This window comes from Acomys russatus, chromosome 29, assembly GCF_903995435.1.
Source record: "Acomys russatus chromosome 29, mAcoRus1.1, whole genome shotgun sequence".
NCBI classification, from domain to species: Eukaryota; Metazoa; Chordata; class Mammalia; order Rodentia; family Muridae; genus Acomys; species Acomys russatus.
Window position 1 is genome coordinate 24,529,337 of NC_067165.1, and position 27,974 is coordinate 24,557,310.

The 27,974-nt window shown below is 51.2% G+C and overlaps 1 protein-coding gene across 1 annotated transcript; it reads right to left on the reverse strand.

Annotated features, from left to right (window-relative positions):
* Positions 1–5,470: 5,470 nt before the first annotated feature.
* On the reverse strand, positions 5,471–27,790 carry Serinc2 (serine incorporator 2). The gene is made up of 10 exons (XM_051171624.1): positions 27,659–27,790; positions 18,474–18,635; positions 17,631–17,821; positions 16,529–16,608; positions 16,073–16,210; positions 13,156–13,325; positions 10,850–10,940; positions 10,386–10,521; positions 7,113–7,325; positions 5,471–5,630 (listed from the first exon to the last, which is right to left on the reverse strand). Exons 1-10 carry the CDS (start codon positions 27,695–27,697, stop codon positions 5,495–5,497), a joined length of 1,356 nt encoding a protein of 451 aa, XP_051027581.1. The 5' UTR covers positions 27,698–27,790; the 3' UTR covers positions 5,471–5,494.
* Positions 27,791–27,974: the final 184 nt, after the last annotated feature.

Below are 27,974 nucleotides of genomic sequence, written 5' to 3' on the forward strand. Positions count from 1 at the left end.
ACTCTGCTTGCATGTACTTGCAGAAGAGGGCGCTAGATCACATTACAGATGGTTGTGAGCCACCATGTGGTTGCTGGGAATTGAACCTAGGACCTTTGGAAGAGCAGGCGGTGCTCTTAACCACTGAGCCATCTCTCCAGCCCCATAATTTTTTTAAAATTAAGATTTAAAAAAAAAAAATTAGCTGGATGTGGTGACACACATCTTTAATCCCAGCACTGGGGAGGTAGAGGCAGAAGGATCTTTTTGAATCTGAGGCCAGCCTGGTCTACAAAGCGAGTTCCAGGACAGCCAGAACTGAAAGAAACATTGTCACAAAAGTTTTGAAAATATTTTATTTTTAAATGTTTATTTATTTTTATGTGCACAGTTATTTTGCCTGCAAGTGTGTCTGTGCAAAAGACAAAAGAGAGTGTTGGGTCCCCTGGGACTAGGATTACAGATCATTGTTAGCTGCTGTGTGGGCACTGGGAATTGAACCTTGGACCTCCGCAAGAGTAACCAGTGCTCTTACCTGCTGAGCCATCTCTCCAGTCCTCTGTTTGTTTATTTTGAGACATAATCCCACTCTGTAGCCCTGATTGGCCTGGAACTTGCAGTGTAATCCAGGCTGGTCTAGAACTCACAGAGATCCTTCTGCCTTTGCCTCCCAAATGCTGGGATTAAAGGTGTACACCACCACTCCAGGCCTTTCTCTCTCTCTCTCTCTCTCTCTCTCTCTCTCTCTCTCTCTCTCTCTCTCTCTCTCTCTCTCTCTCTCTCTCTCTCTCTCCCTCCCCCTCCCCTCTCTTTTCTTTCTTTCTTTGTATGTTTGTATGTGACAGGGTTTCTCTGTGTAGCTATGGCTGTCTTGGACTCACTCTGTAGACCAGGCTGGTCTCGAACTCACAATGATCCTCCTGGCTTTGCCTCCTGAGTGCTGGGATTATAGGTGTGCGCCACCACTCACAGAGCCTCCAGGACTTATTTCTTTACCTACCTATTTATTTGTATGTGTGTGCCTGCTTATCCATATGTGCACTATATACATGCAGTGCCCACGAAGGCCAGAAGAGGGCGTTGTATTCTCTGGAACTAGAGTCACAGGCAGTTGTGTCACCCAAGGTGGGTGCTAAGTACCAAACTCTGGTCCTCTGCAAGAGCAGCAAGTGCTCTTAACCGCTGATCTGCCTCACAGACCCCTCTACAAGATTTAAGAGACAAGATGCAAAAGCACTTTATAAAATCACTGCAGCGGGCATCTTTCTGTGTGCTGCTGCCCCCTGGTGGACGGAGTGCTCAGTGTTGCGGTTTGATGGCGGCAGGGCCTCCAGGAGAGTAAGAGGCAGTTGTTATCAGAAGTCCGTTCCTTTCCCTTCGTCGGCCCTGGGACCCTGGGGTGACACTGACTATGACATGGGTCACCGCTGGGCACCAGCAACACTCTGGTTTTGTCTGTTTGCTTGCCTCTCACGACAACATCTGGTGACTGTGTGATGATCGCAAAAGCTAATGTTGTTTCCTGGCTCTGCCCTCTGTTCCCTCTGTAGACACTGGATTCCCTCCTGCTTGAGTTTTTCTACTAGGCCAGAGATTGCAATTGCCCAAAGAGCAGTGTTTCCAAGTCTGGGGAAGACTTACCTTCATCTGGGCTGGTTGGCGTTTAACTCTGCACTGTCCTGGGTAGCTTTTGGGGTGTTTTGTTTTGTTGTTTGGTTGGTTGGTTTTGGGGGGAGGGGTTGTTTGGTTGGTTGGTTGGTTGGTTGGTTTTTGGTGAGACAGGGTTTCTCTGTGTAGCCTTGGTTGTTGTGGACTCACTTTGTAGACCAGGCTGGTCTCGAACTCACAGCAATCTGCCTGCCTCTGCCTCCCTGAGTGCTGGGATTAAAGGCTTGTGCTTACGACGCCCAGCTTTGCAGTGTATTCTAAACCAACTAGCCATTCCTCTCACCCTAGCCTCAGGTGTAAGGCTTACGGGCATGCCCCACCCATGCCAGGCTTCCCCATGCTTTGTTCTAGTGGACTCTCACCTACTCTGCCAGCCTCAGCTTCAAAGTCATTTCTTGGGAGAGCTGTGTGACCTTGTACCCCTCAATGCCAGAACTTGGGTTGCCTGACTCAGCGGAGCCCTCCCCTCCTATTCCTTCCACAGCCTTCCTGCGGCTGCTCCAGAATCAAACAGTGCTCATCCAACTAGCCTGACTCATTCTGAGTGTTTCTCTTTATCAGACTCTATCCTAGGCCCCTAGGGACCATAAACAACAGAGAGTGAGCACAGGGTCTCACTGGCATTGGCCTTGGGGAGAGTTGGACCATACAGTGACAGTCATACAAATGGATCCAAGGGTCACACAAAAGAATAAACACGGCATTAGAAGAAATGGGTGCTAATTAGACTCAGGATAAGGGCCCTACCTGCTCTTCTTATTATTAGTGAGATTAATGGCCAGTTCACTATATCAGCTAGTGTGGTCCTCACAGGCAGATATGCTTGAATTCTTGATCACCAGTTAGTGAACTGTTTGGGAAGGATTAGGGGGTGTGGCCATGTTGGAGACCTGTGTCTCTGGGAGTGGCCTTTGACATTTCAAAAGCTCATGTGGGTGTCTGTCTCTGTCTCCCTCTCTCTTTTCTTCTCCTCCTTCTCCTCCCTCCTCCTCCACCTCCTACTCCTTCTTCTGTTTTTGAGACAGGATTTCTCTCTGTGTAGCCTTGGCTGTCCTGGACTCTCTTCGTAGACCAGGCTTACAGAGATCCACCTGCCTCTGCTTCCCAAGTGCTGGGATTAAAGGCGTGCACCACTACGCCTGGCTCTTCTTGCTCTTGTTGTTGTTATTGTTTTCTTCTTCTTCTTCTTCTTCTTCTTCTTCTTCTTCTTCTTCTTCTTCTTCTTCTTCTTCTTCTTCTTCTCCTTCTCCTTCTCTCTCTCTCTCTCTCTCTCTCTCTCTCTCTCTGTCTCAGTATGTAAAGTTCTAAGCTATTACTCCGGGTCCACTCCTGTCTACTTCCTACCATGATGACCTTTAAACCTAAACAAGCCCTTAGTTTCCTTTGTGAAAGTTGCCTTGGTCATGGTGTCCCCTTCACAGGAACAGAACAGTAACTAAGTTACCAACGCAGCTGGCAGAACTGATGCCTAGCAGGACTTAGTTAATCCTGGTGGGGTTGTTTTTCCTGGTGTAAGTGACCTCCCAGCCAGGCACAGCAGAGCTCCCACAGACATCAAGGACCCAAAGTCTTCCCATTCTCCTAAGGCAGATTTCCTATCCACGGATTGGTTGTCTCAATGTCCCAAGAAGGATGCTGAACAATCTGGGGCTATAACACACTTACAAACTTTCCCCCCTGGTCTTTGTTTGTTTGGTTTTTGTTTTTGGGTTTTTTTGTTTTTTTGTTTTTTTGGTTTTTTTTGAGACAAGGTTTCTCTGTTTTAGCCTTGGCTGTCTGACAACTCATTCTGTAGACCAGGCTGGCCTCGAACTCACAGAGATTCACCTGCCTCTGCCACCCAAATGCTGAGATTAAAGGCCTGCGCCACCACCACCTGGCCAATCAACCACCTCTGCAAACGCACAGGTCTTGAGGAACACTCTGGACATTTTTCTTTTCCCAAAGGAGAAACAAGGAGAGAATAATTTGTGCACTGCAGAGTGCTCTGACCACCTCCTGGAGTCTCCAGTAGAGAGGCACGAGGACCACACCCATCCCAAGTGAGAGAGCCTTCCGTGGCTTCACCCAGTCTGGCCTCCATCTGCCTCACCTCACCTAGGGAAATCTGTCTAAAATACAATCTGACTCTACAACAATTCACCTATAGACATCTGGGGGCGCCCCAGCACCCTCTCACACCTTTAGGCATTCTCCTGGCTCAGCACCCCACGTCTCCCCACTGTGGGATAACCTAGTCTCCCCACAGGCCCTGAGGGTCTGTGCCATCTCACCTACCTATCTTCTCACTCTCCTCTGGCCCCACATGCCCTCTGCACCCCAGTTTGTACTTGCTCCTGAGCCCCACATCCTTGAGCTTATATACGGCCACCAATTGTCACCCCTCTCGGCCCAACTCTTCCCGATTAGTTTCCAGGGTGCCTACATCGTTCTTCCACTCCCCGAAACCCCGGGGGACCTGGGAAGTGGCTGTGTTCCAGGCAAGACTATAAACAGCACCCAACTGGACTGTCAAAGAACTACCTACAGGACACACCCACAAGGGGGTGGGGTGCATGGCCTACGGCCTGTCAGTGACCCTCACACCAGGCGCTCTTGCAGGGCCAGGACTTTTACTGAGCATCTTTGGCTGAGCCTGGTGGACACTTCTTGAGCCATCGCCGAAGCCACTGACTCACCATTCTCCTCTAATCACCAAGGAGCTAGGTGCCGGCCCCCCCCCCCCACGCCTCAGAGTAGCAAAGCCAGACAGGTTTGGTAGCCCCAGGGCACAAGTGCTTCCCCCAAGTGTTCCTAAGTCTGGGACTCTTGGGGGTCTTCTCTGGACTCTTTTTTTTTTTTTTAAGTGTTTTTGAGACAGGGTTTCTCTGTGTAACAGTCCTGGCTATCCTGGACTTGCTTTTGTAGATCAGGCTAGTGTCAGACTCACAGTAATCTGTCTGCTTCTGCCTCCCAAATGCTGGGATTAAAGGCATGCGCCACCACGCCTGGCTTTCTCTGGACTCTTTTGTTTGTTTGTTTGTTTGTTTGGCTTTGGTTTTTCGAGCACAGGGCTTCTCTGTGTAGCCTTGGCTATCCTGAATTCACTTTGTAGACCAGGCTGGCCTCGAACTCACAGCGATCCACCTGCCTCTGCCTCCCAAGGGCTGGAATTAAAGGTGTGCACCACCACACCCGGTTTTTCTCTGGGCTCTTACAACGTCAATCCCAAGTACCATTTGAGTACAGTGACGAGGTCCAGACTATAAATGTGGGTCAGAGGGAGCCGAACTCCAGGTCACACACTGGACACACAGGCCCTTTCAGCTTATAACCCCCGCCCTCTATCCTGCCCACCATGCTCTCTAAAACCTTCACTTCCAGGCATGGTGTCCCAGTCACCAGCCCCCAAGTTGGCTAAGGAGGTATGGGGGGGCAGGGTCACACCAAGGCTGAGGAAACACAGGACATGGAAGGCGCACACATGTACAGACGTGTTTATTGGATGAAGTCTCAGAGACTCGGTAAGGCACGAGGTCTAGGAAGGGGGTCGGCTCCGGAGGCCTGGAGCACAGGCCTTGGTGTGGGCACCGCAGTGGGGTGTGCACCCCCTGCCAGCTGAGAAGCTCTGGGCCACTCTCTCTTTTCACGCCCTCTTCTGGAGATCCTGAGAGCAAGGTCTACTTCTGTCCCAAGGGTGGGTGTGCATGGCCGGGAAAGTGGGACTTGGGTCAGAGCAGAATGTCCCACAGACCCTGGAGTCCCAGGACTAGGGCAGGTCCTGGAAGAGGGTGGGTAGGCGTGGCCAAGGATGGGCTGGCCCATGCTGAGCCCCTAAGGCACCAGGTGGGCAGGCTGCACGGCATTCTCAGCTGAAGTCTCTGTTGGGCAGGATCAGGGGGGCCACCAGGGTCCACAGGTAGAGGAACAGCCCCGCCCAGCTGGCACAGATCTTCACCCAAACGGAGGTCCACGTGCTGATCATCTTCTGGGTCTCACCAGGGCTGGAACACAGCATTGGGCTCATGAGCCTGGCCCCCTGTGACCTCAGTCTTGTCCCCTGACTTGGTGAGCCAGCTGAGACCTCTAAATTCAAAGGCGGCCCTTACCCTGTGACTCCAATCCCCATGTCTCACGCCGGAGACACCTGGCCTGTGACCCTGGGCCACAGAACCAATCTTGACTACAGTTCTAGGCCTTGGCTTGACCTGACCTCCTGGCCCCTCACTTTGTCGGCCCTGAGCCAGGCATAGTGTTTTACACCTATAGTCCCAGCACTCAGGAGGCAGAGTCAGGAAAATCAGGAATTCAAGATTACCCTTGGCTACAGAAGAAGTTCAATAGACCATCTTGGGCTAGAGGAGACTGTGTATCAAAACCAAAGCAAACAAGTCCAAGGTCCACTGGCCCAGGCCTGTAATCCCTGCCTCTCAGCAAGTGAGGCAGGTGGATCTCAAGTTCAAGGCTCGCTTGGGCTACACAGAGAAACCCCATCTTTAGCATGTTGTCAACTAGTCCTTTGACTCCTCATCCCTGGGGACTGATGAACTCCTGACCTTAATCCTGCTTGACCTTGACTTTGGTTCTTGTTTTTTTTTTTTTTTTTTTTTTTTTTTGGTTTTTTTGAGACAGAGTTTCTCTGTGTAGCCTTGGCTGTCCTGGAACTCACTTGCAGACCAGGCTGGCCTGGCCTGGAACTCACAAAGATCAACCTGCCTCTGCCTCCTAAGGGCTGGGATTAAAGGCGAGCACCACCACGTCTGGCTTGGCTTTGGTTCTTAATCCACTAAGTCAGCCTTGGCCCCTGACCTTATTACCCTGACTTCCCTTCCCTGTCCCTTTACTGGTTTGATTGCCCCTGAACCTCAGTTTTAACCAGATGACCTAGCCTCAGTGTATGCTGACAGACTATTGCTCCTCAATAGTCCTGACAAGATGCAACTCTCAAAGGTTCCCACCCCAACTCTAGACCTATTGACTCTGACTCTTTGGTTGTTGTTTGAGACAGGGTTTTCCTGTGTAGCCTTGGCTGTCTTGGAACTCCCTCTGGAGACCAGGCTGACCTCGAACTCATGGAGATCCGCCTGCCTCTGCCTCCTGAATTCTGGGATTAAAGACTTGAGCCGCCGCCACCCATCGACTCTGACTCTTAATTCTATGATTGCAACCACCATATCCTAATCCTGCCCCTCCATGCTTCCCCCACACTGGACTCCCCTACAATCCAGCCCTGGTTTGCAAATATGGTCCCCCTGCTCATCCCAGCACCTCCTCCGATCTGTCCCTTCCTGTGTCTTTGCAAACCTGTCAGAGGCTGGGCCAACAAAGACACAGCAGGGAAACTAAGGCAGAGAAAGGCGGTTTAGGACCTAGAACAGGATCTGCCCACCCAGGTTCCCAAGCCTTGAGCAGAGACTGGAACACCCAGAAGGGTACGCCTGGGGCTGCCTGGATCCTCCCCGCCCACCGCACTTGCTGCAGCATACCTGTACCAGTTGGTAAGCGTCATCATGACGTGCAGGGAAGCCAGCACCAGGCAGAAGTGGAAGAAAGAGTAGCTATAGGTGACACCATCCTGCTCGTTGTCATAAGCCCGGCCCTCGCTGACAGCCACCTGCTGCTGCTGCTGCACAGTCTCTACTGGACACTCCTCTGTCTGCATCAGGCTGTTCACCTGCCGGTGGTCAGAGGAGCGCAGGCTGGGAGAGAGGAAGGCAGGCTGTTAGGGCCACTGATGGGAGATGGGCAGACACAGCAGGCTGTGGCCCCGTGTGCCATGGAGTCGGCCACAACACTAGACTTAGGGAGTACAGGCTCCTTGGAGACCCAGCAGCCAACAAACTGTTCAGACCCTCAACTCTACTCCAACTCCTTTTTAAAAAAGATTTATTTATTCATTATTATGTATACAGTGTTCTCTGTCTGCTTGTACACCTGCAGGCCAGCAGAGGGCATCAGATCACATTATAGGTGGTTGTGAGCCACCATGTGGTTGCCGGGAATTGAACTCAGGACCTCTGGAAGAGCAGTCAGTGCTCTTAACTGCTGAGCCATCTCTGCAGCCCTCCAATTCCTTATGTCCCTGGGTGAAATACACCCTCTGTGAACTCCAAATTCCCTCAGGGTCTCTCACGAATGCCCAGTACAGGATATAAACTAAATAGTCAATTTCTTATCATTACCAGAACGGGTGCTGAGTACTAAGTTCTGAGTACCAAGTCCTGAAAAGCACCAACCAAACCAGGAGCCTCATTCATCAAGGTTTTACTTGGTTAAGGTTAACTGGGTCTGCTAGGAAGAGGAAGGCTCACTTGAGAAACTGCCTCCATCAGAACAGCTTATAGGCTAGTCTTCGGGACATTATCCTGGTTAACTGTTGATGTGGGAGACCCAGAAGGACACGGCTCATGTGGGTGGTCCACCCAGGACAGGTGATCCTGGTCCTGGGCTACATAGCTCTGTAAGAAATCCAGCTGAGGGGCTGGAGAGATGGATCAGAGGTTAAGAGCACTGATTGCTCTTCCAAAGGTCATGAGTTCAATTCCCAGCAACCACATAGTGGCTCACAACCATATCTTCTGGCCTGCAGGCAGAATGCTATATACATAATAAATAAATAAATTAAAAAAAAAGAAAAGAAAAGAAAAGAAAGCCAGCTGAGCAAGCCATGGGGAGGTGGGTAAGCCAGAAAGCAGTGTTCTCCATGGCTTCTGTTCCAGTTCCTACTTCCAGGTTCCTGCCTTGAGTTCTTGTTCTGACGGCTTTCCATGATGGACTATTTGTTGCCTTGAAAGTGTGTAAGTAGATAAACTCTTTCCTCCCAAATTGCTTTTGATCATAGTGTTTATCAAAGCAACGGAAAGAAAGTTAATACAGGTTGGTATTTGGGTGGAGGGTGTATGTGTTATGTGTGCACGTGTATATGAGGTGTCACTGCCTGTAGTAACAGTGTGTGTGTGTGTGTGTGTGGGTGTGTGTGTACACACATGTGTAGGCCAGAAGATGATGTTAGGTTTTCTCCTCAACTGCTCATCAACTTTGTTTGCTTATTTATTTATTTATTGTTTTTTCGGGACAGGGTTTCTTTGTGTAGCCTTGGCTGTCCTGGACTCACTTTGTAGACCAGGCTGGCCTCGAACTCACAGTGATCCACCTGCCTCTGCTTCCCAAGTGCTGGGATTAAAGGCGTGCGCCACTGCCGCCCGATGACTTTATTTTTTAAGACAGGGTCTCTCACTGAATCTGGAACTTGCCATTTCAGATACATTGGCTGACCAGCAAGCTCCTCACACACACACACACACACACACACACACACACACACACACACACACACACGTCCACCCTGCAGTGCTGGGGGCTACAGTAGCGTGCTACAGATATATGCTGGGGACCCAAACTCAGCTCCTCATGTTTACACAGCTTGTACTTTATCCACTGAACCGTCCTCTGGTTGTTTTGTGTGGCTGTCTCACGTAGTCCAGGCTGGCCTGGAACTCCGTCACTACGTAGCCCAGGTTGCTCTAGAACTCACAGCAATCCTCCTGCCTCTGCCACCCACAGGTTGGAATACAGGCATGAGCCGCATCTGAAAACCTTAAGCTGTATTAGTGTTCGGTATTGAGTTTTAGCAGTTGCCTTTATATTTATGAAAAGAAGGCAGAGGGGAGGGTCAGTGGCCGAGCACTGGCCTGGCACATGGAAGGCCCTAGCTGGAACCCAGCGCTGAAAAGAAAGACCAAAAACTCCCCTGGGCTGGCAAGGTGGCTCAGCGAGATAAAGGTGCTTGCTGCACACATCTGGAGACCTGAGTTTCATTCTCAGAACCCATGGGAGGGTGGACAGAGAGAACTGACTTCCACATATGTGCCAGAGTACATGCACTACCACACACGTCACGCTCACATATACAAAAATAACGATTAAAATGCCTGTACTTTATTATCTGGGTGCTGGCCTTTCTTGGCTTTTGGTTGGTTAATGAGTGAGTCAATGCATTTGATACCTTGGAGTTTTACTTGGGATTTTTCTACAGCTTATGCCTTAATACTTTAATATTAATTTAATATTAATAAATACCTTAATTCTTTCTGTTTCCATTGGCCCATAGTTTTAATACATGATATATATATATATATATATATATATATATATATATATATATATATATATATTTTTTTTTTTTTTTTTTTTTAAGTTTTTATGCAAATAACTAACAGGACCAGGGACATGGCTCAGCTGGTCAAATGACCTGCTGCCAAGCCTGATGTTCAATCCCCATGTGGAAAAGCAACTAAAAGGGGCATTTTCTTGATTAATGACTGATGTGGGAGGGCCCAACCTACTGTGGGTAGTACCACCACTGGGGCAGATGTATAAGAAAGCAAACTGACAAGCCACCAAAAGCAAACCAGTAAGCAGTGTTCTTCCATGGTGGACCATGATTGAGATGTGTAAGCCAAGCCGGGCGCAGTGGCACACACCTTTAATCCCAGCACTTGGGAGGCAGAGACAGGCAGATCTCTGTGAGTTCGAGGCCAGCCTCGTCTACAAAGTGAGTCTAGGACAGCCAAGGCTACACAGAGAAACCCTGCCCTGAAAAACCAGAAAAACAACACGAAACGAGATGTGTAAGCCAAAGAAGCCTCTCCTTGCCATGTTGGTTTTGGTCATGGCATTTACCACAGCAGCAGAGGGCTCCCCAGTCCTCCCTCCCTCTCCTGACTCAGTGCCCCTCCCAGAACCCAGGCCCATGGTACCTAATGAAGAAGGTGCACAGGATGAAGATGACAAGACCCACAATGCTTGGGGCATCCCACCACACGGTGCTGTAGTCCTCCAGGACCACCTGGCTTGTTCCATTTTTAGTGGGCAGATGAGGGTTGCATTTTTGGTCTGGGGAAGGAACACAGATACCTTTAAACTCTAGCTGACTGTATCTCAGAGTCAGAGAACTCTGGGGTTAAGCAGAGAGCTGACCCAAGAGGGCAGACAGATAGACAGACAGACAGACAAACACACCTCTAAGGCCCAGCCAACAGCAGACAACAGACAGCACATGGCAGATACAATGAAAGACAACTTCAGGAGTAGGTGAGACCCTCATGGCCACCACACCCCCATCTCCACCCCCAAGACCAAGTCTCTGGGTGTCCCGGATCCCTATGATGTCCCTAGCACTTCAGCAGGCCAGTGTTGGACCAGCAGCCTGTCTCACACTCACCAGGGACGTTGGATAGGGCAGACCAGGTGACAAACATGGTATACAATGTGATGACGGAGGCCTGCAGCAGACCTGAGTTGGGCTGGGCATCCTGGTAATAACAATTCATAGGTAAGAAGAGCTCAGGTCACTCACCCCACCAGTCACTCCTTCCCACCCAAAACCAGAGCCCTAATTCTTTCTCTTGACACCCCAGTGACCAGCACCCTTACTTCTGCAAATGCTCAGGTGGGCTTCTCTAGTTTGCTCGGCTTCCCCTGTCCCTCCCCCAGTGTCACACTCCAGAATCCCAACACTGCAGCCTGTTCTGCAAACCTCTCCCACCTCAGTGGCTTTGAAGCTGGACACATGCCTGGCCCCTCTGCCTGGTGGGGGTGGGTGGGTGGAGGAGAGCTGGAGAGGGGGAAATAAGCCCCTGAGCCCCTGCTATGGCGGCTCCGCCCTACCAGCCTTTGCTGCACAATGCTCTGCAACCAAACTTGCTTTGTTTGTCCATGACTCCTATTGCTGGATTTTACCCGACTCCTCAGAACATGCGGAAGCTCTGGAGCCAGCCTGAGTTGGTTCAAAACCAGCTCCACTGTTTACTAGCCTTGGCTAAGTCTCCTCTCTGTCTTCTTTTTGTAGAAGGGTATGTGTGTGTGTGAGTGTGTATGTGTGTGAGTGTGTATGTGTGTGTGTGTGAGTGTATGTGTGTGAGTGTGTATGTGTGTGAGTGAGTGTGTGTGAGTGAGTGTATATGTGTGTGAGTGTGTATGTGTGTGAGTGTGTATGTGTGTGAGTGAGTGTGTGTGTGAGTGTATATGTGTGTGTGTGAGTGTGTGTGAGTGTGTGTGTGTGAGTGTGTATTGTGAGTGTGTATGTGTGTGACTGAGTGAGTGTGTGTGTGAGTGTATATGTGTGTGTGTGTGTGAGTGTGTGTGTGAGTGTGTATGTGTGTGTGAGTGTGTATGTGTGTGAGTGAGTGTGTGTGTGAGTGTATATGTGTGTGTATGTGTGTGTGAGTGTGTGTGTGAGTGTGTGTGTGTGAGTGTGTATGTGTGTGAGTGTGTATTGTGTGAGTGTGTATGTGTGTGACTGAGTGAGTGTGTGTGTGAGTGTATATGTGTGTGTGTGGTGTGTGTGTGCGTGTGTTGTGGTGCGTGTGTATGTGTGTGCGTGTGTATGTGTGCGTGTGTGTGTGTGAGTGCGTGTGTGTGAGTGTGTATGTGTGTGAGTGAGTGTGTGTGTGAGTGTATATGTGTGTGTATGTGTGTGAGTGAGTGTGTGTGTGTGAGTGTGTATGTGTGTGAGTGAGTGTGTATGTGTGTACAAGCCTGCACACAGAGGCTAGAAGACAACCTCAGCTGTTGTCCCTCAGGAACCATCTTTGTTTTTTGAGAGACAAGGGCTCTCGGTAGGCCCTGCTGCTTGCCAACTTGCCTAGGGTAGCGGCCCCTCCCTCCCCACCTCTTGGATTATAAACACACCTGACATTTTTGACACGGCTCCTGGGGAATCAAACTCAGCCTCTCAGGCTTGCACAGAGAGAGCGCTTTACTGACTGAGCCATGGCCCAGGCCCTCTTCATCCCTTTAAGCCTGTCTGCTTCTCAATACAATGGGGTTGACAATAGTAGGAGGAATGAGAGACTTAAGGTTGGCTATTCCTATCCTCCTTCCTCTACCTCCGCACAGCCATACCCATGTCACCGCAGAGCTTGGTGACAGCGGGTACCCACCAAGTGAGCCCCACATTCATCACCATTCACAGGCCTCAACTTTCACAGTGGGCAGTGAAGGCTCTGAGCGGGAGAGTGGACCCCAACCTAGGTACTAATGATTCCCCAAACCTTAAGCTCCCTGTCAGCACCGAGATCTGCCCGGGTATAAACTCTCTGGAGAACAAAGGAGCATTGTGCCAGCCCCACCCATTGTCTCAGAGGGTCTGGGATGGGACGTCAGGAAATTACACGCCACGCCCCCAAACCTCCTTTTGAGCTCTGAGAATCATTTCTGTTGACTGGCACAACATTAAGCCTGCAGCTATGGCTGGAGTCTACTCGACACCTGTGTACCTAAAGAGACCTCCGCCTGAGAACAACCCCAAAGAGCATTTTATGCTTGAGGAGGGAGGGGCACAGTACAGTTAAAGCACTTTCCCAAAGATGCCCAGCGCGTAGATACAACAGTCAAATCACGAGACCAGGAGCTTAGAGGCCTATAAACCCAGCCTGAGTTTCTGTGGCCCGTCAGCCCCTGCCCGGGGACCCAACTTCCTTCATGAGGTCCCACCTGTAAAGGGACTGGGCCAACCAGCAGGCTCACCTGGACCTTGGGCAGGACGGCGATGATGGAGACACAGACGCAGAAGGTGAGGTTGAGGCTGATAAAGACCTTGCCCTCGTGGCAGGCGCCGGACTCCGTGTAGTAGACGAACATCAGCGCCACCGCAGCGATGGACACCAGGTAGAACAGGAAGGTGAAGAAGAAAAGGCCTGGGCAGAGCGGTGTGGAGCCAAGGCTCAGATCCAGGAGGCAGGGGCAGGGACACCGACTACCCCGGGGCGGGGGGTGGGGGGTGGGAGGGTGGGGGAGGGAAGACCTACAGTGCAGCCGCTCTCCTGCCACAGGCCTCAGTTCCCTAATGTAGGCAGTGGCTCCCCATGGCACCTTTGTGACTTCCTGTCCCAACCCAATCCATAGTGAGTCATGTGCTCTAAGGAGGTGATTGTCACTCTGAGTACAATAAAGACAAAACAAGATGTCGTTGCACCTCTGCCATTCAAAAGAATTTGTGGGTAGGGCTGGAGAGACGTCTCTGCAGTTAAGAGCACTAGGTGCGTGTGTGGTGGCGCACGCCTTTAAAATCCCAGCACTCAGGGAGGCTGAGGCAGGTGGATCGCTGTGAGTTAAAGAAATAAAAAAGAGCTCTTACAAAGGACCAGGGTTCAGTTCTCATTGCCCACATGGTGGCTCACGACCATCTGTAACTCAGCTTCAGGTGATGTGACACCCTTTTCTGACCTCCAGGGACACCAGGCACAGACAGTGAACATACGTGCATACGTGTTGGCAAACACCCATTCACATAAAACAAAACAATTCAAAGTGATTTTTGGTTAAAAAAAAAAAAAAAAAATCCTCAGGACGACATAGAGTATGAGTGATCCGGCTTCACCCTCATTACCCGTTTAACCTCCACCTAAGGTTCGAGTTGCGGTTAGACAACTTCAGCTGCGTTGTAGCTTAAATGTGCTACAAGTTTGTAATCTAGAAAATGAACTAATAATGAATAACCCAGCAATAATCCCAGGCTCCATTTCAAACTCAAAGGATTCCATTAAAAAAAAAAGATTTATCTATCTATCTTTCTATCTATCTATCTATTTATTATGTACACAGTAGTCTGCCTGCATATATGCCTGCATGCCAGAAGAGGACACCAGATTTCACTATAGATGGTTGAACTCAGGACCTTTGGAAGAGCGGCAGTGCTCTTAACCCCTGAGCCACCTCTCCAGCCCAGAATATTCCATTTTCTAATCTGATCTTCCTTTTGTTGTTGTTGTTTTGAGACAGAGTCTCTCTATGTTGACTGAAACTTGCTCTGTAGACCAAGCTGGCCTCAAACTCAGAGATCCACCTGCCTCTACCTCCTGAGTCCTGGCATTAAAGTATGTACCACCACGCCAGCACCCTTTCTGTGTTCTTTGAGAGAGGGTGTGTCTCATGTAGCGCAGCCTGGCTTCCAACTTATTTAGTAGAGGCTGGCCTTGAACTCTTGACCCTCCTTTCTCTTCCTCCCTGATGCTGGGATTATCATATCTAGGTTCTTTACTTTTTTTTTTTTTTTTAATTACTATTCTGTGTGGGCACATGTACCATGGCACACACGTGAAAGAGCGGAACTCCATGGAGTCAGTGCTCTCCTCCCACATTTACATAAATTCTGGGAATCAAAATCCAGGTCACTAGGTTTGTGTGACAAATGTCTTTTACCTATTACCGATGTCAAGAGTTTGCTTTAACTGTCAACTTGGCATAACCTAGAGTCACTTGAGAAAGGAGTCTGAGGGGAGACTCAGGGGAGAGACGGCTCAGCGGTTAAGAGCACTGACTGCTCTTCCAGAGGTCCTGAGTTCAATTCCCAGCAATCACATGGTGGCTCACAACCATCTAGAATGTGATCTGATGCCCTCTTCTGGCCTGCAGGTGTACATGCAGGCAGAGCATTATATACATAGTAAAGAAAGAAAGAAAACAAAAGCAAAAACAAAAAACAAAAGAAAAAAAAAAACCACCCAAAAAACAAAAAGAGAAAGGAGTCTCATATGAAGAGCTGCCCAAATCAGATTGGCCAGTAGGAGGCCAATATCTGTGGGAGACTGCCTTACATTGATGTAGGAGGGCCCATCCGACTGTGGGCAGCTCATTTCCCTAAGCACGTGGTCCTCAGCTATATAAGATGGCTAAATATACATGAGCCCATGAGCCAGCCAGCTAGCAGCACTCTTCTGTGGACTTTCTTTCTGTCATGTTGTTGTTGTTTTGTTTTGTTTTTCTGAGACAAGGTTTCTCTGTGTAGCCTTGGCTGTCCTGGACTCGCTTTATAGACTAGGCTGGTCTTGAACTCACAGAGCTCCTCCTGCCTCTACCTCCCAGAGTGCTGGGCTTTCTGGCATGCACCACCGCGCCTGGCCTTTCTTTCTTTCTTTCATTTATTCTTTCTTTCTCTCTTTCTTTCTTTCTTTTAATGAGACAAGGTTTCTCTGTGTAGCTTTGACTGTCCTGGAACTTGCTCTGTAGACCAAGCTGGCCTTGAATTCTGAGATCTGCCTGCCTCTGCCTCCCGAACGTGTCACCACCACCAGGCTCACATTGTGCTTTTTATGTGGGTTCTGAGAACATAAACTCAGGTCCCCATACTTTGGAAAGGCAATAAATGCTAGCCCGGCCTTTCTTGCAGACTTACAAGTGCGAGAGATTTGGCAGAGCAATCTGCTGCGAGGACTGCAAGTAGACACCACTTAAAGCACGGTTGAGCCACCACCAAAAGGGCCTGGCCCATTGCTTGCTGTGTGCAGAGTCTCCTACAGAAGCTACTGACCTCAACCCCTCAGAGCCCCTCAGGCAGCTTCCGGCCATCAGTCTCTTTCTCCCCTCATCCCCAAACTTCCTCAGCTCCCCACCCCGATTCCTCAGGCACCCAGCCCCTCGCTGCGAAGGCCAGCATGGCACCGACCTGCGTACCAGGCTGGGGAGTCACGCTCCTCCGCCTTGCACAGCCACCGCTGGTTCCAGGAGTGGGCAAAGTCAATGAACAGGATCAGCTGGATGAGGATGAAGAGGAAGGAGCCCACGACGCCGAAGTAGAACCAGACTGTGGGGAGAGGGCAGTGAGGTAGGTGGTTGGGGCCAGAGGAGCAGCTGTGGGGACAGCAGGTCCCACAGTTCCTTGCATGGCTTCCCTCGGGTGTTCTTTCTCAAACACACCCACCTATTCAGCAATCACCTCTTCTCGGTTTAACCGAGTAATAGTGCCCCACCCAGAGTTACCCTAAGGCTTCAAAACCCAGCGCCAGGATGTTATCTAGCGAAGGGGATGTCGAGGACCGGTCATCTGGAGTCAGTATGATGCCACCCACACTCTCCCACCCTCCTTCCTTGCTGCCCCTCCCTTGTCCCTGAAGCCACCTACTCTTTGGAAAGGAGCCATCGGGAATGTAGAAGGCGCCCACGGTGATGCCCACAAGGATCAGGAATTTAAAAAACCAAAACCTGCAGGAGAAATGAAGGGGGAAAGCTGAGTGGGGGTGGGAGTGGGGGAACATACAGAGCCAGAGCAGAGGCTGCCCAGAACCTCCACCCCCAGGAAACAGGTCCAAGGAGAGGTGAAGGGTCTTCCTGGTGATCTGATAGACACAGGGTCTTCCCCACTCCTACAAAAAGCCTGGAGCTCAGGGCAGAGGGAAGAACCGAGCAGTGAGACTGCCACTAAACTGCTGTGTGATCTCAGGCCAACCTCTAGCTACCCTCTCTGAGCTTTTTCCTCATTGGAAAAATGAATTTGAGGGCTGGAGGGATGGCTCAGAGGTTAAGAGCACTGGCTGTTTTTTCAGAGGTCCCGAGTTCAATTCCCAGCAACCACATGGTGGCGGCTCACAACCATCTGTAATGGGATCTGGTGCCCTCTTCTGGCCTGCAGCCATATATGCAGCCAAAATGCTGTATACATAGTAAAAACCTTTAAAAAGAAAAAGATAAAGCCGGGCATCGTGATGCAGGCCTTTAATCCCAGCACTCGGGAGGCAGAGGCAGGCGGATCACTGTGAATTCGAGGCCAGCCCGGTCTACATAGTGAGTCCAGGACAGCCAAGGCTGCTACACAGAGAAACCCTGTCCAAAAAAAAAAAAAAAAAAAAAAAGAAAAAGAAAAAGGAAAAAGAAAAGGAAAGAAAGAAAAGATAAGAAAGATGAGTTTGAGTGAGGGCTGGGAAATAGTTCAGTTGGTAAAGCAATTGTCATGCAAGCATGAGAGCTGACATCTGATTTCCAGTAACCACGGAAGAACTCAGACATGCTTATCCCTGTGGGCTGGATAGCCAAACTAGCAGAACCAGCCCCAGGTGAGGGACTGAAGAAAGGTGTGGATGGCTCTTGGGAACAGCTGGAGCTGATCTCTGGCTTCTGCTAGTGGATCTGAGAGGGGCGGGGGTGGGGCGTCCAAGATCTCTGGGGACTGGCAAACGGGAGAAAAGCCCTCCAGAGGAGTTGCCAGGGTGCAGGTGATCGCTCCTCACCCGTTCTGGATGGCTGCTCGCGGGTCCCGGCTACTGCGGACACAGACCATCAACAGCATGAAGAAGAAGAAAAAGGCTGCCGTGGCAAAGCACATGCGGTAGACAGCCCGGAAACCCAGCAGGGAGCCGCAGTCCAGGGGGCCTTGTAGGACCACGGGCTGCTGGGTCCTGTCCTCACACACCCAGGGCAGCTGTGGAGACAACAGGGCGGCTTGAAATCCCCACCCACCAGAACCCTGCAGCCTCCCATCAGATCTGAGCCTGCCTTCGTCTCCATAGCCTGTTTCCCATCCCGTGTTAGGCTGAACCCTAAGAGAGGCTGCCCAGACCTTCTAGCTCCCACCTAGCTGGCCATTTCTCTGTTGTCACCACCATCCAGACCCCATCACCCATCCCCACCCTCCATCATAGTACTGTGGTAGGTCAAGTCCTGCTTCCAAAATGGTCTTCACTTCCTGCCTTCAGTAGTATCCCTAAGAGGCCTGTGGCCTCTCTACAGACTCCTCAGGGATCCACACCAATACAAAAGCCAACATGTTAAAGTCTTGGGTATAAAAGCCCCAGCTGGAGTTGCACTAAGGTCAAGTCAGGATTCCCACCCTGGGCTTCAGCCTTCAAGGGGAGACGCACTCCCAGGACCTGCCTATAGAGGGCAGTCGTAAGGAAGAGGCGTCTCCACAGGAAGCGGGCTCCTGAGAAACTGCGATCCACCTCATTGATGTTCAGTTCCTCCTGCCCATGCGACCTGCTGTACCAACAACCTCGGGAACTTCAGTCACCTTACCTTGTCTGTGGAGGGCGGGGCAACCCCGGCGCCTTCCAACCTCCCTCCGCGACACTCACCTTGTAAAGCTGACTCTCCACTCCTGGGCTCAGCATGATGATGGACACCAGTACGCCCAAGAAGAGAAAGCTGGTGAAGAGGAGGCGGCTCACGGTGGAGTTGCGGGTGGAGGGGCAACAGCCGCATAGGATGCAGGGCGCAGAGCCGCAGAGGCAGGATGCCTAGGGGTGGTAGGGACAGCAGCCATCAGTCTCCTTCCCCCACATGGGCAGGCAGCACCCACCACCTACTGTATCTCAGTCTTCAAATCTGTGCTGAGCTGGGGAGGTGACCCCCACTGACCTTTCTAGCCCGAGACTGAAACCGGTGACCACAGAGTCCGTGGGCAGCGTAAGAGAGAACTGGGGGTCACACTATCGCTCAGGCAGAGGGAGTAATCAAAAAGAAAACCAGAAGGCCAGCTGCCCCTGATGAATGACCCTGGGTGACTCTCATTCAACCTCTGAGCCAGGGGATCACGACAACAGCCATTCTTCACAGGCAGTTGTGAGAATGAAGCATGGTGTTTAAATAGGTCTTGGGGTTTCTTTTTTTTCTTTTTTAATTAATTTATTTATTTTATGTATATCAATGTTTTCTTTGCATGCACATCTGCAGATCCACCTCTGGAAGAGCAGCCAGGGCTCTTAATCGATGAGCCATCTCTCCAGCCCTGGGTGTTTAAATTGTAAACCCCAGCCAGGTGTGGTGGCTTATGCCTGTAGTGCCTGAAGCAGCCAGCCTTGAACTTAAACAGCTCCTTAGGGAAACCCCGCCGCCCCCCACCTCCCGTCTCTTCCCCGGTTCATTTTTCTCTATAGGACTCTAGAATTCTTTGTTATCTTACTTGTCTGTCTGCTTCTTCCTTGTAACAAGGATGGGTTTTTTGCCTGATTTGCTCACTGGGTCACATCCAGAAACAATACCCAGAACCTATTAGAGGCTCATAAACTATATGTTCAATGAACACGAAGTGTCCAGCATAGAACCAGATGCGTGCTAAACCCTAAGAAACCAACCAGGGCATTCAAAACATCTGGACTTGAGCCTCTCCCAGCCACTGTGTTTTGCCTGAGGCTGAACCCATTCTGGACAGCAGATGGTGATCTAACACTTTCCATCATCCACCTCTGAGTGACTAAGGAGGCTGTGTCATAGCTGAGTCAGTGAAGAAGAGACTCACCCCTCTGGGAAACTGGTCCCCAAGCACAAGCCTTGAGGACACACACTCCCAGGCCAGCCACAAACAGCCCAAGTCCTTACCCAGGTATTTAAGAACCCAAGAGGAACAGTCTTCCGTGGACATAAGCCAAAAGTTGCCGGCACTTAATAAGCTATTTGGGCTATTTGAGAGATGCCCACTTTTCTGTGACAGAGCTGGTTTGGACTGAATTCTGGTAGGTCCTAGAAGGCTTCCTTGAGGGAGTGACAGAAGCTAAGGGCTGAAGGATCAGGAGGCAATGCCAGACCCAGAGCAGGAAAGTGCTCCTGCCCAGGGCAGCTTTTGAGGAAGGAAGCAGGAGAAGGCACAGTGAGCTGGCGCTGTGCTGCTTGATGGGCTGACAGGACCATGCATTCAGCTGCACATGGGACCCCGGTTTTCACCCACAGGACAATGGACAGCCTCTGAGGGTACCCAGCCCTAGCTACAGAAACGACCTTACCCAGAAGGATCAGCTTAGCTGACCGAAGCTTCTGAGACTCTCTGGCTCCTCTGAGAACTTTCTGGCCCCGTTGTGGGCACAGCATCCTCCGTGTGGCTCCCTTCCCAATCTGTCTCTTCTCCTAGACTGAAACCTCCTTGGGTAAAATCCCTGTCACTCACAAAACCAAGTGCAACATGGGTGCTAAATGCAGTACAAAATTTTTCTTCACTGTCCAAGTCACAGGCACCACCCTTCCAGCAACTTCGGGTCACGGCTTCCGGTTGTCCCCTGAAGCCCAGGTTCCTGACTATGGCCATCTCTGGGTAAGCCGGAGAGAGGTCTCATCTTACACATGTGGGTGATGAGGTTAAAGGTTAAAGGGCTTAGCAGAAGTTGTACAGCAACACAGATCACAGCACGGAGGGTGGGAGACAGAAGTGACAGGAAAGGTTAGCTGCATGGTGGATGAAAAGCATTCCACCCACCCATGGCCTGCTTCCTGTCTTTAAAAAAAAAAAAAAAAAAAAGGAAAAAATTAAGACCCAAAAAGGTGACAGCCTAGCACTTGGGAGGCAGAGGCAGGCGGATCACTGTGAGTTTAAGGCCATCCTGGTCTACAAAGTGAGTCCAGGATAGTCAAGGCTACACAGAGAAACCCTGTCTCGGGGGCGGGGGGAGGGAGGGAAGGTGACAGGAGACAGGGCACGGCCACGCACAACTGTAATTTCCAACACTCCAGAGGCCGAGAGCTGAGGGAAGAACATCATGAGTTCAAGACCAACCTGAGCTAAATAATGCATTTGAAGCCAGCCTGCCCACCCCCATCACTGCCCCAAAAGAGGTTCATATGACCAGGACCTGTTAGTCAGCCCAGGAGACTGGCAGGTCTGCGCTGCCAGGACCAGACTTTGCCCACAGACACACTGCTTCACAGTCCACTGGCTCCTGGATGGGAGAGCTGTTTAATTTCTAACCGCCCCAGCCATGCAAATAGTCCCTGAAAGGCTAGAGCAAACCATGATGTCCCTCCCACCTCAGGGACCTGGTTCCCTTAGGCCCCGCCTCTGGCCCCGGGACACTTTCAGTTTGTGACACTTGGAACAGCTGCCTCCTACCCTGGACCAGTTCCCACTAGAGCTGCCTCCCATAGACACGCTGGACTCTGGACCAGGTGGGAGAGCCACCACGTGAGCTCACAGGAACACCGGAAGCGTGCTGCTGTGGGGGCTGTACACGCCAGGAAATAACCGGAGGAGGCTGACAAGCCGGTGCCTGTCCTGTACGTTAAGGTCCTCCTCAACAGGGCTGCTCTACTCTAGGGGCGTGTGTGATAATACGTGGGCATTAGATAACATCCCTCTTAAAAAGGAAAACACTGGGTGTGGCGGTACACCAGCAATTGGAGGGCAGAGACAGTTCAGGGCCAGCCAGGCCACACAGTGAGATGTGTCACAAAAGATAAATAAATAAATAAATAAATAAATAAATAAATGCCAACACATGCTACAGCCTGCACGACATGATTCTGAATGACATAATCCAAGTGCAAAGGACATGAATGGTATAAGGGACCCGGAGTAGCCGAACTTATGAAGAGGAAGTTTCGGTGAGCTGGCATGGTGACCAGGAACTGCAGAGCCAGCACACACAAGGGTTTCTGCCTAAGGAGGTGAAAAGTTGCTGCAGATAGTGCTGGCAACAACTGCATGTGAGTATGAAGGGGACATCCTCGAACTGTACTAAAACTGGCTAAAACGCAGCCCAGGGAGGCTGAGGCAGGAGAATCCCTTGAGCCCTGGTGCCCAAGGTCGTCAGAATCCCATTTTGAGGCCTGGCTCAAAAGAAATGACTACAGTGGCAGAGCTTATGTGTATTTTATCACAGTGGGGGGTGGGGGTGTCTGTGATGTAGCTCAGCCGGTGCCTAAGCTGCGCAAAGCTTTCGTTCGGGTCCTCCTGGGTGAGGTGGTACACACCTGTACTCAGGAGATGGAGGCAGGAGGACCAGAGGTTCAAGGTTATCCTCAGCTACATAGTGAGTCTGAGACTAACCTGGGGTACATGAGACCCCAAAGAAGAGGGAAGGGAAAAAGAAGAGAGAGGACTGAGGGGATCAGGGGGAAAGGAGAAAAGAGAAGAGGAAAAGAAAGGAGAGGAATAGAAAGAAAAAGTGGGCAAGCATTTTCACCTCCCTGAACCTGTTGCCAAAGCTGGGAAGTTAAACTGTAGCTCAGAGGCAAGGCCACTTGCCTAGTACATGACGGCAATGAGTTCAATACCCAGCAACACAAAGAGACGGAGCTGGAGGTGGTAGCCCACACAAGTACTGCCAGAACTTGGGAAGCTGAAGCAGGAGGATCACGAGTTCAAGGTCATCCTCAGCTACCCAATGAGTTCAAGACCAACCTGAGCTACGTGAGACCCTGCCTCAAAACACAAAAGCAAGGAGGAGGAGGAGGAGGAGGAAGGAGAGAAAGAGGAGAGAGGGGAGGGAAGGAGTGCAGCCACAAACACCACTGTACTCTCAGGACCTCCAGGGTGGCTGGAGTGGTACTGGGAGGTAGCCACTGTCCTGGATTTCACCCCAAAGGCAATGGAGTCACTGCCAAAGAAGAGTGACAGCAGATTTATACTTAGTGTCGGAACTGTGGTCCCAGAATGGGGAGGCAGATGGTGGAGTGGGGGTGCAGAGAGAGAGAGTCACTGGCTGCTCTGAGTCACCCAGAAGAGAGAACTGACATCAGGAGACAAGATGGCATTGGCAGTCATCACTGAATGTCTGAAGTGACAACATCCACTCTCACAATGTCACTTGCTTGTACTGGGACTGTCTGCGGAGATGAATGACAGGTCCTTGAAGACTATAACAAAGATCAAAGATCCAAATGGTAAGCATTATACTAGATAATATGGTATATACTATATAATATGGTATGGCATTTCATCATCGTTTAAAGGCCAAAACCCTGGCACAGGGATGCACCCTGCAGCCTCCACAAACCATGGTTCCACTGGATGAGCCACCCTCGCCTCCAAGCACAGAGGGAGAGGCAGCTGGAGGCTCCCACACCTCTCCTGTAGGCTCCAAAGCTGGCTTGGTGCCAACTCTTCCAGCTCTGACCCGAAATAAGCTCTGCTCCCTCCCTGCATTCAGCTTCTTTATCTATGAGTCGGGCCCTTAGGCAGGAGGACACCAGTTTGGACAAGCTCAGGCTCCGTATCAGGACAACCCTGTTGCCCCCGGTGTTCCTCCTTCTTTATTTGGCAGTCCTCAGCAATTCACCACTGTGTGGTGTTTATGGCTTGGCTGCCACATGCCAGCTTGATGCAAAAATTCGTCCATGCACCCCTTTCTGAGTCCTGCTCAAACTTCTATAAAGGTGAGGGGCAGGTCTCACTGTTCCTCTGACTGACAGGGAGAGGGTTACATGTAGCCCTCTGTGAACAAATGAGAAGATGCCAAGGCAAGGTTTGAGACCATGCCTTGCATAGCCCCCCTCAAACACACAACCCTCCCTAAAAAAGCTGCTGGCCATCCAGGCTGTGTGACTTGCTTAGTGACTCCCACCCTCCGTGAAGCCAGCCTATCTCCTTATCTAAGGCAGGACTCACCTGCCCAGTGCAAATGCCAGGAAGAAGTGGACATCCCATCCACCCAAGGCACCCAGAAACACTTGGGATCTTTCCATCAGGACTTCTCCCAGGGACTGGAGAAATGGCTCAGGGGCTAAGAGCGCTTGCTAGACAGTCACGAGGATCAGAGTTCAGGTCCCAAGAAATCTACGTAATGAGTCATGGGTCCCATGAACACCCGTAACCAAGCTTCAGGGCAGGGTAGAGACAAGAGACTAGCTTGCTCAACCTCACCAAGAAAACATGAGCCCCAGGTTCAGGGGAAGACCCCCACCCCAAAGGAGTAGGTGGAGAGTGTGACAGAGGACATGGCATGTTTCTGGCTTCTGCAAGTGCGTACATGCGCATGTGTGTATAGATACGTGCACAATCATTCACACACAGCAATAAATAATCTTTTAAAAACCTCACTCCCGTGGGGGCAGCTTTTCATGGAAGCAGGCTGAGGAGGCGTTCCCCCGCTGCACCACCTAATACTGCTTTGCTGTGAGGAAATTATTGACTCTATCTGTTCCAGCTTCTTCATCGTCAATAATGCTGAGGTTATGGGTATGCACCATCATGCCCAGTTTATACACCATACTGGGGAATCGAACCCAGGGCCTCATGTACGCTAGGAAATACTCTCCCAGCTAAGCCACGACCGCAGCCTGAAATGGGAATGACATCAACCACATCCCTGGGGTCACGTACACAGAGTGACACAGTTATTGTTGATTGCCAAACCGACAGACCCGTCTGAGAGAGAAGCCTCTAGGGGTGTGTATAAGGGGGTATTATAGATTAGTTACCCCCCTAACTAGGTGGGCAGACCCATGCAAGTATGGGTGACAACATTCCTCGGGCTGGGATTCAGGACTGAAGAAAGAGACCTGAGCACAAGACTGCGGGGCCCTGTGACCAGCGGCCATAGGCTCCTGGCACCAAGCCTGCCCTGCGGAAACAGCCAGTAGCCTGGAGCTGTGAGCCGAACTCCGTAGGTTGCCTTCGGTGGATACTCTGTTGCAGCAAGGAAAGTAACTATTTACTAATAAATAAGTATCCTTCTTGCAGTGCTGGGCCTATGCCACAGGCCAGCTCAATTCCATAGTGACTGGTGGGCACTGTTGGCATGGTCACCTGTAAAATGGAATAACAAATGCTATATAGGGCTTCAGGGAGAATCAGTGCGACAGCATCACCAAGGACCTTGGTCCAGCACCAGGCACACTAGATGTCAGAGGAAACAAAGGCAGGAGCAGATCCTTTACAGGTGTTAGACACTAACTAGCTTACAGTTCTCCCCTAAAACCTAGACCGAGGGTCAGACTTTTTTTTTTTTTTTTTTTTTTTTGAGAGCGAGGGCATTATGTATCCCAAGGCTTGCTTAAAATTCTGAAGGCAAACATAGTGGTGTATGTCTGCTCTACATTCTGAATACCGGGATTGCAGATACACTCCACTACGTTTGGCTTCAGAGTTTTATATTTTTAAGAAAATATTTAGGGGCCAGGTGTGGTGGCATACACGCCTTTAATCCCAGCACTCGGGAGGCAGAGGCAGGTGGATTACTGTGAGTTCGAGGCCAGCCTGATCTACAAAGTGAGTCTAGGACGACCAAAGTTACACAGAGAAGCCTGTCTCAAAAAACCAAAAATAAATAAATAAATAAATAAATAAATAAATAAATAAATAAATAAATGTGTATGGGTGTTTTGCCTGTATGTATATCCATATAGTGCGTGAGTGCGTGCATGCATGCATGCATGCAGAGCCCAAAGGCACCAGAGAGGGCATCATATACCTTGGAACTGGAGTTATAGATGGCTGTGAGCTGCCATGTGAGTGCTGGGAATCAAGTCTGGATCCTCTGGACCAGGAGTCAGTGCTCTTAACTGCTGAGCTACCTGTACAGCTCTCTGGCTTCAGAGTTTTGGGGTTTCTTGTTTGTTTGTTTGTTGTTTTTCGAGACAGGGTTTCTCTGTGTAGCCTTAACTGCTAGATCAAGCTGGCCTCTAATTCACAAAGATCCATCTGCTTTTTGTTTGCTTTAGATTTATTATGTATACAGTGCTCTGCCTGCATGCCAGAAGAGGGCATTAGATCACATTATAGATGGTTGTGAGCCACCATGTGGTTGTTGGGAATTGAACTCAGGACCTCTGGAAGAGCAGTCGGTGCTCTTAATCACTGAGCCATCTCTCCAGCTCTCTCTGTAACTCACTCGTCCTTGGACTGTGCAATCTGAAGTGGACGAGCTACCACCACCACCACCACCACCACTACCACCACCACACACACACACACACACACACACACACAGAGGGTCTGAGAAGCCTGTCTGGCCTCAGCTCTGGAGACTGCAGACTGGGTGACTCAGAGCAGTTCTTGGCTCCGGTCTCCAGATGGAACTCTCCACCTTGAGTCCCACAATGCCCATTCACTGTACACAGGAGCCAGGCAGCAGTTTCCTCCTCTCTCATCTGTCCATCTCCCCTGCTGTATACCAAGGGAGGTCACTGCTGTGGCCTTCACCTCACTGATGGGGAGACCATGACACCAGGATTGGCAGGACTGCCTTCACGACCCCTCCCCCTGCAGGGTATGGGGTAACCAGGCCAAACCAGATGTGAGTGGAAAGGTCTCCCTCCCTAACCAGGAAGCAAACCTGTCCTGGAAAGGGGTATGGGCATCAGCAAGCACTATCCTGATTACCGGCTCAGGCTAGTGTGCAACACACACACACACACACACACACACACACGCACGCACGCACACTTCAGTGGAAATAGAAGCCCAAGAGAGGACATGAGCTGTGTCCAGGGACCCACTCCATTGCCTCCCCAGGCTGAGCTCACTCTCAGAAAATGGCTACAAAGAAAACCTGTAGATGCCCAGCTCTTGCCTGGGTACCCGCTCCTAACGCGCACTCAAATCAGGGACAAAGGAAGCAAGTCCTGAGCCTTCCTTCAGCAGCCAGACACCGGAGCCCCTCTCCGCCTCTCTTTGTGTGGGGCCAGAAGGGGAGGGAGCTGTCTGAATGAACCTCAGATTTAATGAGGGGAGGAAAGAGAGGAAAGGGGGCTGGGAAAGGGAAAGTAGGGGCCTCCCAGCCGGGTATGGCTGAATCCCCTCCTCTATGCTGATTGCTGCCCCAAAACAGAGCTGGTTACCCGCCTAGTCCCCAACACAGGCGACCAGGTGGACACACACATCCTCTCTTCTAGGTCTTCTCAAATCCAAAGTTTGGTCCAGGTGGTCAGTGACAACCGACACCATCCTCTCTCCAAGAACAGAGTGGGAGAGAGGGGCTCCTTCCCACCCAACCCCCAACCCCTTCCTAGCTCCCGCTGGAGGGAAAGGTCCAATGCTTGCAAAGGGGGAGGGGGGCTGCCCTAGAGTGAGCGGGGCCAGACTGCGCGCAGAGAGAAGATGCTGATGGACGGACAGAGCCGGAACCCTAGAGACTCGGACAGAACAAACACAAAAGAGCAGACGGAGCCAAGCGACCTGGGCAGAAAGAATGACGGACGCTCTGCCAGAGGAACCAAAGCGCAGGCAGAGTGTGCCGGGACCCTGCCAGTTACACAAAGAGTCCCGCGCTCCAGAAAGAGACGCGCCACGCATCCAGGGGCCGCTCTGGCGCGCGGCAACCGTGGGGGCTCCGTGCTCCTGCTTCGGGCCTCGGTGCCCCGGGTTCCCAGAGCGGTGGCTCCGAGGGCTCCGAGGGCTCCGGGCCGCGCCCCACCCCTCCCCCGCGGTCACCCGACCCTCGACACCAGCTGTGCACCGCGGCCAAAGCGGAGCGGCTGCGAGGTGAGGATAAGAAGGGCACCGGTGGAGCCCCAGAAAGACAACTTTGGAGGAAGCAAAAAGAAGAAAGTACTTGGCGAAAGACGGTAAATAAAAAGTGCCCGGGGCCGTGGCAGGGAAGGGTTAGGCACTCACGCAGCTGAGCAGGGAGCAGGCCCCCAGACAAGCCCCCATGGCGGTGCGGGACGTGGGGCTCCGGGCGCCGGTCTCTGATCCCGGATCCGGTGGGACTTCAGGCGCTTGGGTGGCCCTACCCCAAGCCGGGCCCCGCCCCGGCCCCGCCCCACCTGCCGAAGCCGCTCGACACTTTCCGGCGACGCTCGGGCCTCCGAGGACTCACCTGGAACAGGTGCTAGAGCCAGACTTTACGGAAAGAGGGTGAGGTGGGGAAAATTCCAGCAATAGCGCGGACGCAGTCCCACCCAGGTTTGTATCTGGAACCAATGCGAGA

Excerpts from the sequence above, each read along its gene's own strand:
- Serinc2 (XM_051171624.1), bottom strand. The coding sequence starts at position 27,697 with ATGGGGGCTTGTCTGGGGGCCTGCTCCCTGCTCAGCTGC. Across the intron at positions 18,636-27,658 it reads CCTGCTCCCTGCTCAGCTGC|GCATCCTGCCTCTGCGGCTC; the intron begins GTGAGTGCCTAA and ends TACCACCCCTAG. Across the intron at positions 10,941-13,155 it reads CCGTCCTGCCCAAGGTCCAG|GATGCCCAGCCCAACTCAGG; the intron begins GTGAGCCTGCTG and ends TGTTATTACCAG.